General features: G+C 44.1%; 2 protein-coding genes across 9 annotated transcripts in view; both read left to right on the forward strand.

Annotated features, from left to right (window-relative positions):
* Window positions 1–14,276, forward strand: part of BACH2 (BTB domain and CNC homolog 2) — a 324,594-nt gene extending 310,318 nt beyond the window's left edge. For all 5 annotated transcript variants that reach the window (XM_074368612.1, XM_074368613.1, XM_074368614.1 and 2 more), the window contains 2 exons: window positions 3,426–3,632; window positions 8,023–14,276. In XM_074368612.1, the coding sequence (XP_074224713.1) occupies window positions 3,426–3,632; window positions 8,023–8,505 (690 nt within the window). In that variant the 3' untranslated portion in view covers window positions 8,506–14,276. The remainder of the gene's footprint in view (window positions 1–3,425; window positions 3,633–8,022) is intronic.
* Window positions 14,277–16,677: 2,401 nt separating this feature from the next.
* Window positions 16,678–20,804, forward strand: part of CASP8AP2 (caspase 8 associated protein 2) — a 44,477-nt gene continuing 40,350 nt past the window's right edge. For all 4 annotated transcript variants that reach the window (XR_012508731.1, XM_074368619.1, XM_074368620.1 and 1 more), the window contains exon 1: window positions 16,678–16,750. The gene's annotated coding sequence lies outside the window, so the exon portion shown is untranslated. The remainder of the gene's footprint in view (window positions 16,751–20,804) is intronic.

Here is a 20,804-nt window from a genome sequence, read left to right on the forward strand (position 1 = left end):
TAAATATGCTATGAAGCCCTATTGGGCCCATTTGGGTTGTAAGAATTTGCCAGAAGAAAGGCAGGAGGGCATCAGCCTTCTCGATGTCCAAGGCCAAATCATGTTAGCTTTTGAGCACCTTTGGGCAATGGGTGGGTGCCTGCCAGCCAGAGAAAGGCATGTTCTTCCAGCACCATTGTGGGTCTGGCTGCTGTTTATCTCCAGGGAAGATGCCCATTGGCTTGGAACTTACTACCCTGAAATCAACAAAGAACTGCTGAGCTTACCACCATGCCTTTCCAAGAACATGTCAGGGGCTGGCTTCCCTTTGGTAGCTGGGGAAGCCCTCTCTTGCCAGAGGGGTAGCAGCACCTTTTAAAAGACACAAGAGTAGCTAGGGCTCGGGGGTTTTTTTGTGTGGAAGAAAGTCTAGAGCTGACAATTCTCCTTTGACCTCTTTGTAAAGCGGCTTGAGTTGCATCAGCTCTGCTGAAATGTTATATGGCCTTTTGCTTCAAGGACTTTGAAACTAGCATTGTTGATTTTTCCTCTTTCCTGTCAACCTCTGTCCTGTTTCCGGAGTGTTTTATATTTGCTGTCTAGAGGATTTTAAATACAGTAGCTGTTGAAGGCTTTTTTACTTTCCCTGTGGCCTAAGCTATAGGTAGATATTCTTTCTGAAAAGAGGTAAACACAATTTAGAGCAGAAGCAGAATTGCTTTGTTGTCAGCAGAGGGGAGAGATGCCATGAGGCCCAAAGTGCTGTAACCCCTGCTGTGCAAACAAGGCATCTGCCTGGTGTGGAAACATCCGTGTTCACAACAGACAGACCTCTGTGTTGTTTAGGCACCGTCCAGGATCTGAGTGTCTGTTTGTTATCCAAAAGGTATAAAAGGGAAATCAAACATTCTTTCATATCATTATAAGCCCTGTGCAAACACAGCTCGTGGACAAAGCCTTTTCCCGGGCCCATAACAAGGAGCTGTTTGTCCTGACTGCCCGTCTTTAGCAGTCAGGGCTGTGCGGTGTCATGTGTGGTGTTGCAATGTTGCTCTCATGGGCCAGAATTTGACAGGTGTCATGGGACAGAGTTCATCCTATGGAAGCACCCATTGGGAGCCTTCAGCAGATGCCATGTCTAGCAGGCTCAGAGCTGTGAAGTAGCCCAGCTAAGCCATTGCATCCAGCCACAGAGACGCCAGTGATCACTGAGTCTGATTGCCTTTGTACATGGGGATTAACTCATCACAAACGCCAGGATCCAGACTCATGTCTGCCTGCATCTCATTTAACCAAAGCAAAAGTCTGAGCTCGGGATAAAATACTCGCACTCCCCTGAACAACACAAACTTAACACCTCAGCTTCGGAATGTTAACAAGGACCTAGTTTCTTCACCCCAAAATATTTTGATCAGTGACACCCAGACCTGCCTGTCTTTCTGGTTACTCAAGTTCACTCGAGTCCACTGGTTGATTCTTCGAGAGTGGTACTATAGCTACTGAGCCCTGGAAATGAGGCTAGTCTGAATCATGATGCATCCCAGGTGTAAAATACGCCTTGGATTTTGAAAATGTAATACCCCCCAAAGATGAAATATCTCACCAATTTTTATATTAATTACATGTGGGAAAATATTTTAGCTCCAGTGGGTTCAATTAAACATATTATTAAAATCAATTTCACCTGTTTCTTTTCACATCTTTTAACTTGACTACTGGAAAATGGAAACACACCCACACACACACAGCTCACGTTGTTTGCACTGGACAGCGCCGAGCTGAAGGAAGTTTAAGTTTATAGTGCCATCTGCTGGTCTGCCTAAAGCAGTGTGAGCAGGAGTTCAGCCTTCTGAGCTGGGAAACACTGAGAAATGTCTTGGCCAAGCAATGCACAACCTTTCTCTTCTAGAAGCTTCTGAGCCAGCCTAGAGCTGACCCCTGACGTCTCTGCCTCATCAGCAGGAGTCTGTGATAGGGCAGTGGCAGACTGCTGGAAGGGGAAGGCCCGGGTTCTCCACCTCGTGGGTGCCGAGGAGGCCCAAGAGAGCAGCAGTTCTCTTCCTTAGGAAATATTTCAGACTGCCACAGGGTTGTAAACAAGCATTTAACACAATAGGAGGAGGACACAGATCAGATCTGTCCCTTAAGAGACTAGTGTCCTCTCTGGATAATGCTTACCTGCCTTGAGTTGTCAAGAGTCTGAAAGAGGACTCTTGCTGATAATAGTATCTGCATCAGTTATCTGTTGCTGTGTAACAAATCATCCCAAAACTCTGTGGCTTCAAACAGTGATAATCATTTAACATTTCTTGCCATTTCTGTGGGTCAGGAATTCAGGAGTGGCCCATCTGAACACTTCTGGCTCGGAATATCCCATGAGGTTGAAGTCAGATGTTGGCTGGGGCAACCTCTGAAGGTGTGCCTGGGCCCAGAGAATCCACTTCCAGGGTGGCTCATTCATGTGACCGGCCAGGATATGTTGGTTGTTGACTGGAGGCCTCAGTTCTTCTACACGTGGGCCTCTCCACAGGGCTGCCTGAGTGTCCTTGAGGCCTGGCAGCTGGTGTCCTCCAGAGAGGACAATCTAAGAGGCCTAAGAGAAAGCTGCACGGCTTTTATAACGTAGCCTCAGAAGTTGCATGTCATTACTGCTGCTGTGTTGTGTTGGTCCAGAGACAGAAACAAGCATCCCACCTCTTGACAGAAGAAGGTCAACGTCATTCTGTAAAAGAAAATGTGAAATGGGTTGGCCACTGAATTTTCCAAAAATACAAAGTGCCTAATGCATTTATAGCACTGTGCACCTGAAAAGCATGCCTCATTTTATAGATGAAGAAATTGAGGCCCAGAGAAGTAAAGTAACCAACCAGCCTGTGGTCCCTCATCTGGGATGAAGGACTAAAGCTTGCTTCTATCCCCTAGATCACGCTGGTGTAGCCTCTCCACGTTATCTCCCACATACCCCCTATGCTGTTGTGACTACGAATCACACTGTTTCATCTTTCCTGCAAGGTGTATGGTGCTCTTTTCATTCACGTGTTTTAGATGATTCCTCAGATGATGTCCATCTATAAATTGTCATTTTATTAAGTTGAGCTCAATGGAAGTAGGTCTCAACTAATTATAGAGTCCCTCTTACAAAAGTCCTGTAGCAATGAAAATGTACACGTTTTTCAATATTTCCCATGCTGTTTGCTTCAGAGATCTCAGGAATGATAACCACGTCATGATGTGTATATATGTTCGCATTCTGTTTGATTACCTGAATATTACATCTTACTTATTTTTGAAAACTAGAGAGAATAATCATTGCTTGCTTCAGTAGTTTTCACAGTACCTGGTCATCTTAAAAAGGAGGTCATACCATTTCTTTTTGATGTTCCTCCTTTCAGCATTAAAACTAAAATCTAGCTGCCATCATCATGTTCTGTTCTTCTTGGTTTCAGGTCAAACTTCCCTTTCCTGTAGATCAAATCACAGATCTTCCAAGGAACGATTTCCAGATGATGATTAAGATGCACAAGCTAACCTCAGAGCAGTTAGAGTTCATTCATGACGTCCGCCGGCGCAGCAAGAACCGCATCGCAGCCCAGCGCTGCCGTAAGAGGAAGCTGGACTGTATTCAGAACTTAGAATGTGAAATCCGCAAACTGGTGAGTCGGCCCACCCTTCGCTGATGCAGAATTATGGTAGTGAAGGCCAGGGAAGCAGAGAGAAGGGACACCATTCAGGGAAGTTTGCATTGATTTTTAAACAAATTTCTCATCAAAAATAATAGTTTTGTATCTGTAAAGTGTGTATGTCTGTGCGGGTGTGTGATTGGGTATCGATATTTTATATCTTTCAGCCATTCATATAGAAGTGGTTCTTTTTTATTTTCCATTCAACATGTGCTAAGAGCTAACATTTATTGCACACATATGTGGGCCAGGTATTATTCTAATTTCTGTAGATGATCACATATAATCCTCAGATCAAGCCTGTGATTTAAGTGCTATGTTATCTCCATTTACAGAGGAGGAAACTAGAGAGCAGAGAGGTTAGGTAACGCCCTGCTGTGCGACAGAGCGTAAATGCAAACCTAGTTGTCTGATAACAATCTTGTGTTAACTGCACTGCATTTTCCCGCCTCCCACAGAGGAGTGTAGGTTAGAGGTAGGACCCAGCCTACCACCAGGGGTCACTCAGCCACCTGAAGCGCTGTGCACCCCAGGTCCTGAATTTTGCAATTCTGTCTCAAAGTGGCTGTCACCTCTTCCCTGTGCCTGAGAGTATTTTGTCTCAGGGAACAATCTCACATCTTCCAAGACTTCCCCTCACTCAGAGCTCTGCAATTCTTTCTCTTTGATAACCTAAAGCCACAGGAAGTAAATCCAGGTGGCTTCTGGTTCCTGACTATACCCTTGAAGGCAATCAATGAACATAACCTCATTCAGCTCAACCTTTCTACCAGCCAAATACTGAAACTCATCCCAGGTGCTGTGTCTGTGTCAGGCTGAAGAAGAGGGAGGCCACATACTGTGGTCATGATCTAAGTTTGGGTCCTCGAACTATATATGGCAGTCCTTTGCTTCATGGTAAGCCAGTGTCCCGATGAGAACGTATGAGCAAGATAAGACATTTGAGAAGCCTGAGTAAATGTTACCTATGATCGAGATAGTCCTGGAACTTGGGTTTTTTTTTTTTTTTTTAATTTAATCAGCGCCCATCAAACAGGGAAAATTTGCCCATGTTCAGTGGCTGGCATCGCCTGCAAAATAAAGGCCAAGCTCCTTAGCAAGTACACACTGTGCTCTCCATGATTCAATCTACCCTCCAGCATCACCTTCCTTTCCTTTCCTGGAACTTGACCCCTAATAAAACCAAATTGGGTGCACTTCCCCCATGCTCTATCTTCTGCTGTTTCTCCTCTAGCTTGGACAGTCCTTGGCTGTTCTCTTCTCTGACTGCATCCTTTGTTCCTTAGGAGTCAGGTTACGGTCACCCCTCCAGGAAGCCCTTTTCCTGAGTCCCTGGTGAAGCTGAGCACCTGTCCTCAGAGCTCCAATCTGACCTCTGGCTTTGTCCTTATTACATTAGTCTTGCATTATCTGTTTTTGTGTCTGTCTCCTCAGCCCCTGGCCCTAGACTATAGCTTCCTCACGACAAGGACCATCTCAATGATCTCTGATTCTCCAGTGCAGCTTCACTGAAACCTCTCAGGACATATCTATTACCCCAAAATTTATTGAAAATTGTGACTGGGTCATGAAATTACAAATTCCTTCTTTTTCAAAATTTTTCTTTAATGTTGTTTTAACAACAACCACAATTTAAAAAAAATTTTTTTAATGGAGATACTGGCGATTGAACCCAGGACCTCGTGCATGCTAAGCATGCAGCTCTACCACTGAGCTATATCCGTCCCCCAACAATTTTTAATATAAGCCAACTAGGAAACAAGATACTGCTGCTGGTGAACGTGGGTCTTCTGAAAGACCCCTGGGCTTAGGGACCCAGGCAAGGCTGAGCCAGCTGAGTATAAGTCATCACGGCCTTAAGCACATGTCTATGTAATTCTGGCCCTGCACTCTTTTTTAGATCCAAGAATAATTCTAATTGCCCACATTTGAGAGATGCCTGATTTTTTGTAATTAGCGTTCTTCTCTGTAATCTTGTAATGCTGAACATAGTAAAGTCTAAGCCACACACCAGGCAGCTATCTAAAAGCACTTTGCTAGTATTGTTCAGTTGAAAAACCAAGAAGGCATTGCCTGGTTCTCCCTCTACTTTTTTGGAAACGCCTTAAATACTATACTGTGTTCCCTGATGAATGAGAGTGTCACGTGTTCATCAATGTACATCTGTGACTTGGAGCATCTTGCTCTTAACCAGGGCCTTGATATACGCTGCCTTTCCTGCAGAGGGCCAAAACGCTGTCACATGCAGCATTTCCTTTTCTTCCCCCTAGAAAGTGGCCCAGAATAGTTTGCAGAGCAGTGGAGGAGTCGGTGGCTTGGCCAAGATGATGGGGCAGAATTGAGACTGAGATCCCTTCTGGGGCTGGTGTTGCCTCTCATTTGGCAGACTTCCAGGTCCAGGGAAGGAAGACCAGGTTCCATAGCCACGAGTTTAAGATTTCTTTTCCCCAGGAGCCCTCCCGATGTGTTTTATCCCAGACCCACCCCACTCTGCGGTGCCCTGTCCATTCACGGGCAGACAAGGGCAGGCTGGTCCAGGCTGGTCCCGCCCCGCGGGTCCCGCGCCCCGCCCACTTACTCCCATTGCCACGCTGTCTCCCACTCCCTGCTCCAATCTTGCAAACTTGCCCACTGTATTTCTCTCAAGTTGCACTGGTACATCTGTTTATTTTTCATTTTTAAAACATGTTTTCTCGATAAATTTATAAATATTTTAGCAGGTGCCCTTTCCCCGTGCAAATCAGTCTCCGACACACATGCCCACAGTGCCAGCGAGACTGCATTGGTGTTACCGCATGTGCAGCTCCCGTGTAGGAGACCACCCTTGTCCCACGTTTGCTTCTCTCTCCCTCCCCGCTCTTCATTTCTTCTCCCATCTCTCCTTGCAAAGTCTGAGTACTGACTTCACAACGCTTCAGATGTCCCGTTTCTCCATCGATTTCTCTTCATGTGCTTCTGGACACCTCCTTACCTTCTCTCCTCACAAAGATAGTTACGTAAAACCTACTTTATTTTTTATTTTAATGTTTTCATTATTATTTAACTATTTTTCCATTTTGGCAGGGTGAGATAATTAGGTTTATTTATTTTTGGAGAAGATGCTAGGGATTTAACCCAGGACCTCATGGATGCTAAGCGTGGGCTCTACCGTTTGAGCTATACCCTCCCCCCAACAAAACCTACTTTAGTCTCCCTTGCCTTGGCTAAATTCGTCTCTCCCATTGGGTGATCAATTTTAGTAACACAAGAGCTTATGTGGGGTTTTGTTTAAGAACATCTCAAAACCTTCAGTTTGTACACTAGGGCTCAGTCTCCCCACCTCTGTCCACCCTTCCCTTGTCCTTGGGACTCACTGTACCGTCCCCTACTGCCCTAAGAGGATCCGTTTAGTTCAGGTCATCCGCTACAAAGGCCAGGGAGCCTGCTGATGTTGGACTGAACCATGTAAAACTGCCAATGGTTGATTTTTTTATTTTTTGTAATTTTTTAACTTTCTTTTTCAGAGAAGTTTAGATTCACAACAAAACTGAATGGAAAATAAAGAGTTCCCACATACCCCTGTACAATCACAGCCTCCTCCAGAGTGGTGCATTTGTTACACAATTGATGAATCTATACTGACACGTCACAATCACCCAAAGTCTATAATTCACCTGAGGGCTCTCTCTTGGTGTTGTATGTTCCATGGATTTGGACAAATATATAATGACATGTACCCACCGTGACAGTGTCATAGAGTAGTTTCATTGCCCTGAAAACCTTCTATGCTTCACCTATTCATCCCTCCCTCCCCCACCTCCACCCCTACCAACCACTGATCTTTTTACTATAGTAAAAAATGTTAAGTTAAAAAAAAGTAAACTAAAGTAAAAAAAAGTCCGTAGTTTTGCCTTTTTACAGAATGCCATATAGTTGGAGTTGGTCAGTTATTTTTGACCTCCAGAAATGGCAGCCTAATACATGTGGGGGAGGTTTTCAACTACAAGGTTTGGAACTGAGAGTGTTCCTGCTGATTCTCTGCAAACCCCAAATTCCAGGAAACTGGACCCTTGAGTTGTTGCAGTCTTCTAATTGGTGATGCTCTTGCTGGTCACATGGCCAGGCCTCAGAGAAGGATAAAGAGCTGCCATGGGGAAGGGGTCAAGATCGGTGGCACATCTGGATGGGCTGCTCATACAGGAGACTTGGCAGGAATGTGTGTCCAAGCTCCCTGTATATATATTTAAGTTTCTAGATCCTGACCTAGTCATTCATGAGTTACACTATAATGTAGGATGCAAAACCAAAGTTGAAAACCCCCCAAAAGCAGGGTCTTGGTTCAATCAGGTTCGATCAGGCCTTCTCTTTTTTCTCCATTGTCCAGGTGTGTGAGAAAGAGAAGCTGTTGTCAGAGAGGAATCAGCTGAAAGCGTGCATGGGGGAACTGTTGGACAACTTCTCCTGCCTTTCCCAGGAAGTCTGCCGAGATATCCAGAGCCCCGAGCAGATCCAGGCCCTGCATCGGTACTGCCCTGTCCTCAGACCCATGGGTCTCCCCACAGCCTCCAGCGTTAACCCCGCGCCCTTGGGCGTTGAGCAGAACCTTGCCGCCCCCCAGTGTGCGGTGGGGGAGAGCATCCCCTGCTGCTTGGAGCAGGGCGCAGCGCCCCCCGGTCCCCCCTGGGCACCCAGCAACACCTCAGAGAACTGTACTTCTGCGAGGAGGCTGGAAGGCACCGACCCAGGAACCTTCTCAGAGAGAGGACCACCTCTGGAACCCAGGAGCCAAACAGTGACCGTGGACTTCTGCCAGGAAATGACTGATAAGTGTACAACGGATGAGCAGCCCAGGAAAGATTACACCTAGTGACGGCCTGCCTCCCAGTTCTCACACCTCGCCCACCCAGGTGTCCTTCCGTCAGCCTGCGGTGCTGTTCATCTGTTGTCTGGAAGAACCAAGAAGGAATTTGGTGCACACTACAGCAGTCTTAGCAGCAATACTGTTTCTAAGTATTCTCTCCTCCCTTCAAGCAGGAGCGATATATAGTTACCTTCACAATGGTGCTACCCCTTGCTCAGGCGAGGAAAGACGACAGTGCTGAATACTGTCTGTCTGTGGGTTCATTTCAATCTTAACAGGGATAGACTATAACACCTCTAGGACCCAACCACGGATTTTTTTTCTCAGTGGCCCATGTCACAAACCCTATCTCAGGAATTTCTTCTGAATGTTCAATTTTTTTCATTGAAGACAGCTTCTATACACATCAAAGTTTTATAGCTAGACTGTACATATTATATATAATATATATATAAAATATATATCTCTCTCCATATGCAAAAGTCCTGCATGCCTCAATTTTCTCATCCTAAAACTGGAAACTTTGTTTCTCATTTATAAACAGGTTCCAACATTCCTCTTCTTTTGTCTCTGATGCTAGAACTAGTTTGGTAACTGTTAACGTGGTCGTTTTACTTGCTTCACAGTTCAATTTCAATTTGTGCTTATTTATGGACAGAACTCAATGTTGGAAGCTTTCTTTGAGGTTTTATTTCAGACCTTTTTTTGTTTGTTTGTTTAATTGGTTGGTTGGTTTGATTTGGGCACCATCAGATGGTGTCAGCTGAGTATCGCGGGTTTGGTTTTTTTCTTGCAGATACTGTACAGTCCAGGTCAACTTTGCCACTTGCACTGAGTTTTGGGTCAAACCTATTTTCTTAAATGAAGTTGTCACTTCAGTATAACTCAAGTATACTGTATATTCTTTGCTTTTAGTTAAGAAGTAAAACAGTTTAGCTAAGTAAAAAGCACTCAGGTGATAATGATGTAGGAAAAAACAATCTTGCCAAATAATGAATTCATCCTAGGATGTAGACAACAATCTGCTTGAATATTTTTATATTTCACCTCCTTCCCACCTTTCCCTAAGCAAAGTTTAAATGCAGATAGATGGTTCACAGATGATGCTGGATGTTCAGATTCCTACATGGGGAAAGAGTTTGGACGTCTCCCTCAAAAGTACAAGACAGCAGGAATCCATGATTTTAGACCAGAATTCAGCAAGCATTGGCTCCTAGATATCAAGTTAGAACTGTTTTCTCACCCAGGGAGTTAAGTCCCTTTCATTTCAACCCTTCACCAGGCCTCTGCTTGCTCTTGAAGGTATAGGACAGTAGGAACTTCTCCTTTGAAGGACTTGGCTGCCTGGCCACCCAGCTTCCCTGCCTAGGACCCGCCTCCCAGGACTCACCCGAGGGGGTGTGAATCACAGTCCTGGAGGTCCTGCCTTTAAGTGGCTGTCCTGGGTTCATGCAGCTTGCCCAGAGTAAGAGAGAGCAGGACAGATGTTAACCTCAGGTCTGTCCCTGACCCAGGCAAAAGCATTTCTTTCTCCTTTCCTTCTCCAAATGCTTTGAGTTGAATTCTGAGGTTTTCCACTGGTCTCTGGTCCGAAGGCAGATTTCATTCTGAAGCTTTGGACAGTGATAAGGCCAGGACTCCTCCCTGCCCCCTCCCACCTCCACCACACACACATCCTCCCCCCTCACTTGATGTTAATTTCCTTCTCTTGCTGCAAAACTGGTTGGCTTGCAACCCACAGAGAGCAGCTTCCCTTGGCTCAGGGGGCATGTTGGCTCCTGGCCACGTTTACAGGAAGATGTGCCAGGTCCCGCAGCCTGTGCAGAGGAGGGGTCAGCTCCCTCCCTCCAGTGGGCCCTACAGCCCGGCTGTGGGAAGAGTCTTGAACAGTTTGATGTGGGGATAGGGTGGTGGGCAGTGGGGACTAGGTGGTTGATTTTGTTTCTTTATTTGTGCCATTGTTTGGACGATATTAAAGCTGCATGTAAAAGGGGAAATTAGTATATGATGTAGGCGAAAAGTGAAATCATAGTAACATATGGTTTAGTATTATTAACTTTTTTCTGTACAAATATTAGTGCTAAATGTTTAAATATGTATGAATGCCAGAAATTTGTTGGTTCATGACGTAGGATAAAAAAAAAAAAAGGCTTTTCTTTAAAAATAGTTCCACTTTTAAAACCTGCCTCTGGGTTTTTGTTTTTTCTCATGTGTGTATGTACGTGTGTGTGCTTGTCTGAGACAGATTTTGGTAGAGCTTTGTGTCGGAGCTACCATTCTTCTTGTGGCTGTTGGAATTTCTTGGCCTCGTAGAACAGTTCTGTGCTTCACCGGGAGGTTTACCTTTGGGGAAAACTGGTGAAAGCTTGAATTTAAACTTGATGTGAATCACGTGATACATCACAGGTATGTGTTCTGGTGGAGGAGTCAGCCAACAGTATTTTGTTGTTGTTGTTGTTGTTGTTTTAACTCTCTTTTTGCCTTTTTTTTTAAGTGACCTCCTCTTCTTTAAAAAAAAAAAAAAAAAGAATGTTTTCTGCTCATATCACAACCAGATCCAAACCAGCTTTTGGCGTGATTTACCCAGGTACCAACTCATGTGCAACTGGTAGTCTTGACCACATTCCGACCTGTCCCCCTTTCTGCTGTCCTGAGCAGCAGGCCTCCCAGTGGGGAGGGGGCTCTATTTCTCTCCATCCTAACTCAGCCCACTTCCTCCTTCTGCCAACCCCTGCCTCACATGTCTTCCTCTTCCCCAACCAAACCCCTGCCACCCCTGCCATGGGAACTGGTTAAAAACCCTGCTGGAGAAACTCTTTCGATTTCTCAGAGATTTTAACAAGTTGTTGTGATTTTGTTCACTACCCACCATGAACAGCAACTGGCTTTGTGCAATTGTTTATGTGGCGTCTCTTTGTCTCTTACTGCTCTGAATCATGTGCTTGGCAAAACTGTTTCTGAGTTGATTCAAAGGGAGGACTAGCTGAGGACCAGAGTCCGAGTTGCCTCAAGTGGAGTTTTAAAAACTCCTTTCCCCGGGATCCCTTAGTGCAACCCGTGTCTTTGGATGAAGACAGAGGGAGAAGGAAGTTAACAGCAAGGAATAGTGTTTGCACAGCATGGTGACACTTAGTTGTCTCTTTAAGTGTCCATCCTTACAAAAATAAAGAACCCTCCAGCTATGGAATGTTCAGGCGGCTCCCTGCCACAAGTGGGTTGGGTTTCCGAAGGGCTGGAGCAGGCGTGGGCTGTTGGGACAGTGGAGGCGGCCCTGTGGTTGGTTAACATCCACCTGAAAGTAGTCCTCCCCTTGGATCTGCCTCTCTTATACTTGTGTCTCCAGACAACCTCACTTCATTCAGGTGGGTCAGGCTTGGGCAGGTGTGTGCTTTTGCTGTATGTGTCTGTTTCTCTGCGTTATCTGGGGGTGCCTTGAATAAAAGAACTTCATTACGTACTGATTCTGGAACAAAACCATTGCAAAAACAAGCAAAAAAAAAAAAAAAAGGAAAAAGAAAAAAAGCTGGCAAAGTGACTAGGCCACCTGCTCCTTCTCTTCTGGGTCTCATAACAATGACTCAGGCATCAGAGGTGATGCTGCAGGGGAAATGTTATTTTGTATAGTGTGCAAGTAATTTATTAACTGTCTTTCTAAAGGTATGCTGCTTTTAAGATGCACTATGATTTTGGATTTAATTCTTGTGTTGCTTTCCCAAGGAAGTAAAAAAAAAAAAAAAAAAAAAAAAAAAAAGGCTGGTGATTAGTATGCCGCCTGCCACTTCTCCTTGAAAAGGAGGGCAGGGACCAGAGACAGGACCTGCATGAAGGGACCGCTAAAAGCCAGGTGTGCACACTGTGAAGTCCAGTGCTATTGTCAAGAGGTCTAAAGGCTACAGTTTCTCCTTTAATGCTTTATAATTGCTCTTGAAGAAGAAACAAACAAGGTGTGAAAATGATACGCCTTTTCAGAAAACATGAAGTCCTGCCCCTACAAGTTGATCCATGTGCTAAGTTTCTCCTAATCCTCTCAAAATGAGTAAAAGCCCACAAAGTGCTTTTGAATCCCTATTGGCTACCTAGTTCTACACACGATACCCCCATTTCCACTGGGAGCCATTTCATAGCTGACTTCACACTGCTGCACTAATGTTTGCAGGTGTTGGATAAGTTGCCCATCAAGAATCAAGTTATATCCTCAAATCACTATACATAGGCAGAGAAAAATAATTTTTTTTTTTTTTAAGAATAAAGCTGTTCACTGGATCACGAGTTGATCTGTCTTCCACAAATTGAGGATCAGCTTCTGGTGAGTCAGTCCACAGTGCAATGCCTGTTTGGGGTTGGTATTCATGCAGGCAGTTTGTGTGTGTAGAGGCATTCTGTGTTCAAGCTGGATGTTCAAAATACTGCCCAAGCCATCTCCTGACCCAGGCATCAAAGATTTATGCCGTAGAATAGAATAGATTTGTACACAAATATTGTGTGCAGATAGTCTTTGTACATAGAAAAAAACCTATTGTGGCAGATTGCAGATAAATTATTCAACTGATGGTGCAAAAACATTTGTTGCAAAGAAAAGTAAGTGTATAGTATTTTCCTACACTCCACCCTGGGAGAGAATATTTATATCAAATGAGTATCAGTGCATTTGAATTGTAACATGAAAATGATGGTGCCATTTTTGTGAACAAAACCCACTTGGTTGCAGAGGCCCACTTCCGTAGCTTTCATTTCCTGCTGTGACGTGGTATGTGCATTTCACTCTCAAGCAATGGACAGACAGCTCTGACTTTCATTTCCATTCCTGTGGATTGACCTCAGATAACACAGTGGCCTCCTTAGACGCAGAAGTGCACCAAGAGCATTCATGCTCCCGTGGGACATGTATATCGGGAAAGAGTGAAGGGACTCGGACCAAGAGGGGTTTTCCAACAGTCTGATGCTAAGTCTTCTACCAAAACCAATCTGGAGGCAGAGAGGTGACCTCCACGTGAGTCCTCACAATGTATGTCGCGTGTGTGAACGCGGGGATGCCAGTTCACGCGCTGACACAAAAGACCTGCCGCTGCTGGTGAGTGATCGGGAAGATCCCACATGCGTTCAGGAGCTTCGAGCGCTGGTTAGACACGGTGAGCCATTCGAGGCAAGCACCACCTTTGCTTGTGAGGCCTGAAGGGCCCGTGAGAATTTGTTCCAGAACCAGTCTGATGCAAGTGCACCTCTAATATATGCCTTACAAACTCCAGAGGCCATATTCAAAACAGGGTCTTCTCAGTGTATGCAAGGGGCTGCAGCCCCTCTCCTCTTCCTCCCCAGGTCGAACAATACGGACAGTTTTCACACATATCTACCTGTATAACCCTCTGTACCTCTCATAACTGGTCAACGACTGTAACAGGTTACATCAGGTGTTTTTCTACATACTTTTTACACAGATTCTATGCGATTAATGTAACTTAATTCAATGCATTGTTTTATTGTACTAGTTCTTAGGCTTGTCTTTTTATTTTCTAAGTGATTGTGGTTTTTCTTGTGGTTTTTCTTGTAAAAATGAAATGGCTGTTGATGCTTATTCTCTGTAACTAAGAGTTTTTACCTTTTTTGGGGAAAAAACATTGCTATGAACTAATGAATTGAAACTTCATTTACTCATTGTAAATACACTATTGTGCAAAAAAAAATTTTCACTCAATTGAATTGCTAGTGTTAACTGAATTTTGTCTAGACACCATTTCTGTTGATGAAATAAAGACATATCATTACGCATTGTAAACTGATTTTCTCTGCCTCTGATCCCTGTGTTAGAAATTATAGAACTTGTCTTTTCCTCTTGTTTGGACCCTTATCTGCTACATGATTAATCTGATCAGAAATCTAAAAGATGTGATCATGCTAATTTGATTCCTCAACTCTGAATTTTGAATCTCTCTAGTGCCTATGAGAGTAGACAAAAGTCATTAAACCCAATTTCCTGGTTTGATATCCTGCTACAGCTATGCAAGAAGTCACCACTGGAGGAAGCCGGGTGAAGGATATTGTTTCTTACAAACGCACATTACAGTTCTCTCAAAATAATAAGTTTAACTGAAAACAAAAGGCTAAATGAAAATAAATGGGGAAAAGGAAACACCAATTCCAAGATACAATGAATTGCAAGGCACAGAGTTTAGAATGGTGGTTAAGGAGTAACTACAGTTAAGCCAGAAAAGAATATTTGATCATTTGAGTCTTGGATTTTGATGTAAAGGGAATATGAGATATCGAATGGTGGGGAGGCCAGACAACCCGAGTGTGTGGGCCTTGGGAACAGTCTGGCTGGGTTGGCAGTGAGGCTGTAAATGATGAATTCATGTGATGTCAGAAGAGTGCAGTGCTGCCGGGATTTGAGCTTCAGGAAGTGCATGGCCTCACCCCACCCGCCGGGTGGGAAAGCTGAAATTACCAGTTGCTGACCTCCTCTCCCTCCAGTCTCCCTACTTAGTCAAAGGCTTCAGGGAGCAAATAGTGGGATTAGCAAATGTGCACTGTTCTGAAATCATAACAGTCCTAACATTTTAGGTGTCAGAGGTAAAACATAGTCCTTCTCCTGAAGACATGAAATTATTCAATCCACTCTGGGAAAACAGGTGGGTCATGATCCCAAAGTTTTCTGTAGGAAAACCTGGTCATTTGGAACTATGGTCATTTGCACCTTCAACCCTGACATTTGTGCTTGTGGCAGGAATGACAGTTGTGATTTGATACAGAATAAGGCCATTGTGTCCCGCAGAAGGGAAGCATTCAAACACTTCCCAGCCCCAAGAGGGTGTGGCCATTTTCTTTCCTACTTTGAACGTGTACCTTAGGAGTGACCTGTATCTACTTCTAGAGCATGGTGATGATTCTCAGTTTGCCTACCTTTACATCATTCCCTGCCAGCAGTTCTGTTGTATGCTGTTTGGAAATAACAGAGCTATTCTTTGAAACAGTTCTACAACTTTTCACTCTTCTCTGGCCCTCCACCCCAACCCCCTCGATTAGGATGCATTAGCCGCTCATCTCACATCCCATAATGCCAGTGTCTTTCCTTTCATTTGAATTGAGCACGATACCGTCTGTCCCCACACCCACCCCTGGCTCCTCTAGATCCTGAAACCTACCTGCCACTGGCTGCCTAGTCAACCAGACAGAGTCATGACTAGTTTCCACGGCTAGTTTCCGTTCCCTCCTCTTGAAGACAAGTGCACCTCTGAGGCAGTAACCCTCATCCTAAAGCAATGGATGGAAACCATCAGACACATGCCAGCATTTACTGGAAGCATTACATTTTATACTGCGTCCTTTTAACTTTTTTTTAAAGCTCTGTTTGTGCTGTACAGTTAATTACCCTACAAAGGCTTTTGATGGTGAAGGAAATTTAAATTAGAAAAAAAACAAGGGAGGGAAAGCTGCCAAACAGGCTTCTAAAAGGGTCTCTCATAATAAACATGTTGACCAGACAGACCAGGACACCAGTGAATAAAGAATAGACTGGAGAATTGGAAGGGATGGGAAATATCGTATCCATGGCACCTATACATAAACATACACTGTGCTACATACCGGGCATCCAAGATTTAGAATGCCCAGCCCGTATCCTTAAAGCTTTCACAGGCTAGTGGGGTCAATATATACACAAATACATTACATCCCAGGGGCAGCTGATGGTTATGGACAAGAGTGAGAGCAGGGCTTCCCAAAAGGAATGGGCCTTGAAGCAGCTAGATCTGGCTTTGAATTCTAGCTGCGGGGCAGGCACTTCAGCCAGAATTTAGCTGTGGGGCAAGTTGTTTCATCTCTTTGAACCTTCTCTGACCTATAAAATGGGGACAAACGACAACTTCACACAGCTGTACAGGGTATAGAAGGGCCTTCTCAGAGTTTACTTTCCCTTTCATAAAGAGCTTCTCTCAGACCCCGCCCCTACTTCCGCGGAGGTCCTGCCTTTTCCGCATCGAAGCCCAGCCCCCTCTTTCCCCGCCAGCTCAGGCCCCGCCCCCTTCCCTTAACCCCTGGAAGACTACGAGAGTTTGGCGCCAACTGTGTTTTTTTAATCCCTCCCAAAGGCGGGAACTAGTAATTTGCGCCGGGACGTACCTTGCGTCTGATTTGATTGGCCAGGGGCTCTCAGTCCCGCCTCCGCGTGCAGATAGCTCTCTGGCATTGGTGGAGATGCCAGCGAGACCTTGGTGTCCAGAAAGGAGCCAGGGCTGCCTTGGGCCGGGCCGGGCGGGTAAGTTGCTGTGGGTGTCTGGTCCGCGCGGGGTTGCTGGGGAAGAGGTTGCATGGCGCAGTAGTGCCCTGAGCCAAGGCTGGCGGCGCCGGGGAGCCCAGGAGTCGAAGGGAGCGGCGCAGTCGGTGGTGGGTGGGCGCGCCTGATGTCCGGGGGGTCTCCGGGTAACCGCGTTCCCACTGCCCTCAGGTGCAGCTTCTGGGCTCTAACCCCGCGTCCCTCGGTGGTCCCTTGAAAGGATGCAGGCGGGGGCGAGGGCTAGCGCACATAGGAATTGTTCTTTCGACCGCTTTTCCTGCCCCTCCCCCACCAAAACCAGTCTCTCCTTGGAATGTACTCTTAAAAGCTTTCGGATGGGATTCTCTGGAGGAATGGGTATTTCCTGTGTCTGGTGATCATTGATGTTGGTTGTTTCCGCGATTCTTTCGCGCAGAGAAGTTGTTTGACTTAGTCTGCACAGCGCCTAGAACTATGCCTAACACGTAGTGGGTCCCCAGTCAGATGTGAATGTAGAATTCGTGGAATCTAAGGATTTGTGTTGCAGGCATCACGTTGGCATTGATACTCATTCTTCCCTGGTCTTTCCCATTCTCCACAGCTCCAGCTCCACACCTTTTGCCTCTGTTCAAGGCCCCTCCCCCATCTCAGTCAGGACTCCTTTGATTGGAGGGGCACACAGGCCTTTAGGGTAAGAATCCCTCCACTCCCACCCCAGTTATCTTCTAGCCTTTCTTGACATTTTACAAGAGATCACCCCTTTAAAAAATTATTTTACTCTTTAGTGAATATTCTTGGTTTTGTCATCTGGCTTTACAGGCAACTGGGATCAAATAAATGCGCCTTTTACCAACTGTTTGATCTTGGGGCAAGTTTCTTTATCTATATCTTTCCTCATCTGTAAATTGGGTAAAAGAATATGTACCTTATAGGATTTTGGGGAGGATTTAAGGTAAATTAATAATGTACTTACAGCATTTAGGTCAGTGCCTGACACATAGTGTACAGTGTGTGGCATTCATGTTACTCTTTTCCCGATCTTGCCTTTCTCATGAGCCTAAAAATACATTTTCCCTTTCTCCTGGCTCTTTCTCTACAACTGTTTTTGCTTTTGTCTACAACTGTTTATTTCATTCTCTCAATTTTTCTTGTAAAGGAAACTTTTCAGATTGTCTCTTAAAGACATTGTCCAGTGTCAGGCTAGGTGATCCTTCTTTTGTCTGCTTTGCCTTCACATCTGATTCCATTGGGATTGTTCCTCTAATGATTATGAGTGAGCTTGCAACTCTTTTCTTTCATCATCATAGTTCTCAACTTTTAAAATTTAAAAATTTTAAACTTTAAAATTTTACCTCTACACTTTTCGTAGGTGCAAAACTCCTGTCTGTAGCAACTCTCATTGAGATCCTCATTTGGGGAAAAGTGAGAGCAAGTGTGTAAAAGCCCCTCTTCCCAAGAGATTCTGATACATAATTCTTCCTCCTCTTCTTCCTTTCTTCCTTCTCTAGAGAATCACTGGCCTTTGTGATTTCAAGAGTAATCTCAACCATACCAATTATGTCTTGTCTTCTGTGCTGTATCCTCATTTCCTGCTGTGTATTAGCCATCTTCTCCTGGATGTCCTACAGGTAATTCAACATGTCTTCCTTGGTTCTCCATTGCAGTTAAAGGCACAACTACCTTTAGAACTGCAGAGTTGTCTTTAACAAATTGGAATTTTGATAAATTCAGTAAAAAAAAATTTTTTATTACCTACCAACCTGTCAGGCTTTGTGCCGAGAACTGGAGATACAATGGTGAACAGAACAGAGCCAGGCCTGGTCTTTGTGGAGCTTATAGTCTAGTGGATGAGATGGACATTTCTCTAGGAATCCCACAAAAATGTAATCATAAACTGAAAAGAAGCCATATATAGAGAGAACACATAAGAATATGTAACAGAGGGCTGACTGAGTGGATAGAGAGAGGGTAGCCAGGAAAACTCAAACATTACTGAAGCCACAGTATTGAAGATGAGTTAAGTGAAGGAGAGCAATGAGAAGAGAGCATTCTGCAGAGCCCTGTAGTGGGAGGGAACAAACAGCGTGTTCAAAGAGCTGAAGAAAGGCCAATATGATCAGAGCAGAGACTGCTGAGAAATGGGAGAAAATCATGCAGACCAACCCTAAGTGAGGTGGGCAGAGGTCTGGCTAGTTAGGGCTTTGTAAGCAGAATTGTGACAAAATTTGTTCTTTAACCTGAGGTGGGCTGGAAGCACTAAAGGGTTCTAAGCAGAGGAGGGGACATGATCAGATTTGCATTTTGGTTTTTGTTTTTGTTTTTTTAATTGAAGTATAGTTGATTTAACACAACCTTGTGTTAGTTTCTAATGTATAGCACAGTGATTCAGTTATATATGTATTTTTATATATATATATATATATGCTCTTTTTCATTGTAGGTTATTACAAGATATTGAATATAGTTCCTTGTGCTATGCAGTAGGACCTTGTTGTTTATGTATTTTATATATAGTAGTATCTGCAAATCCCAAACTCCTAATTTATCCCTCCCTGACCTTTCCTCTTTAGTAACCATAAGTTTGTTTTCTATGTCTGAATCTGTTTCTGTTTTGTAAATAAGTTCATTTGTGTCGTTTTTTAAGATTCTACATATAAGTGATATTATATGATATTTGTCTTTCTCTTTCTGGCTTACTTCATTTAGTATGATAATCTCTAGGTCCATCCATTGCTGCAAATGGCATTATTTCATTCTTTTTTTTAATACCTGAGTAGTATGCCTGAGTTGTATGTATATACCACAGCTTCTTTTTGTTTTTTTTGTATTTTGTTGGGGGAGGAGGTAATTAGATTTGTTTGTTTAAGTGGATGTACTGGGGATTGAACCGAGGACCTCATACTTGCTAGGCATGCACTCTACCACCCCATACTACGACTTCTTTATACAGTCATCTGTCAATGGACATTTAAGTTGCATCCATATCTTAGCTATTGTACATAGTGCTGCTGTGAGCATTGGGGTGCATGTATCTTTTCAAATTAGAATTTTCTATGGATGTATGCCCAAGAGTGGGATTGCTGGATCATATGGCAACTCCGTTTTTAGTTTCTTAAGGAATCTCCGTACTGTTTTCCATAATGGCTGCACAAAATTACATCCCCACCAACAGTGTAGGAGGGTTCTCTCTTCTCCTTACCCTCTCTAGCCAGCACTTACCGTTTGTGGAGTTTTTGACGATGGCCATCCTGACTGATGTGAGGTGTTATACCTCATTGTAGTTTTGATTTGCATTTCTCTGATAATGAGCAATATTGAGCATCTTTTCACTTGCTTGTTGGCCATCTGTATGTCTTTATTTGAGAAATGTTTGTTTAGATCTAGGTTTGCATTTTGAAAAGACAACTCAGCCTGTGGTTTTGAAATGGACAAGATTGGATATTTGGATACACTTTTCGTTAAATCTCTTTGATTCTGCCACAGAAGTCTCAGATCTGCTCCTTGTCTCTATTTGCACTACTGATAACTTAGTCTCACCTCGTTGTCTCCGCAGTTTTAATAGCCTTTTCTGTCTCCCTTGGTCATACTCTTCTTGCTAGAGTTAAATATCTGAAATGCAGATTTGATCATGATATTTTTCTGCTTTAAAAACCTTCAGTGGTTCCCCCATTCCCTAATGGATGAAGTATAGGTATCTTAATCATGTTTTACATCACCGGACTTTTCTTAAACCTCAGTTCTCACATTCTAATCCATGGATGTTCAAACCCAGCCTTGCTTGTGAGTTCATGGATAGATGTAGGGAGATGGTATCAAGAAGTGTATTTGTAAACAGGAACCCAGTTTCACTGAACCTGGGGAGTTTTGGAAACCTTGGGATAGTGAGTGATAGGGCTAGAAAGGTAGGTGCCAGTGTCTGTCAAGGTAAGGAGTTTTGACTTGTTTCAGTAGGTACTGGGAAGTAATGCAAAGTTTTTGAGCTGGAAATGAAATGAGCATGACTGCTTTAGAAGAACTAACCCAACAGTTGTGTGAGTCATGCACTAGGAGAGATAAC

Source organism: Camelus bactrianus, chromosome 8 (genome assembly GCF_048773025.1).
Source record: "Camelus bactrianus isolate YW-2024 breed Bactrian camel chromosome 8, ASM4877302v1, whole genome shotgun sequence".
In the NCBI taxonomy this organism is placed as follows: Eukaryota; Metazoa; Chordata; class Mammalia; order Artiodactyla; family Camelidae; genus Camelus; species Camelus bactrianus.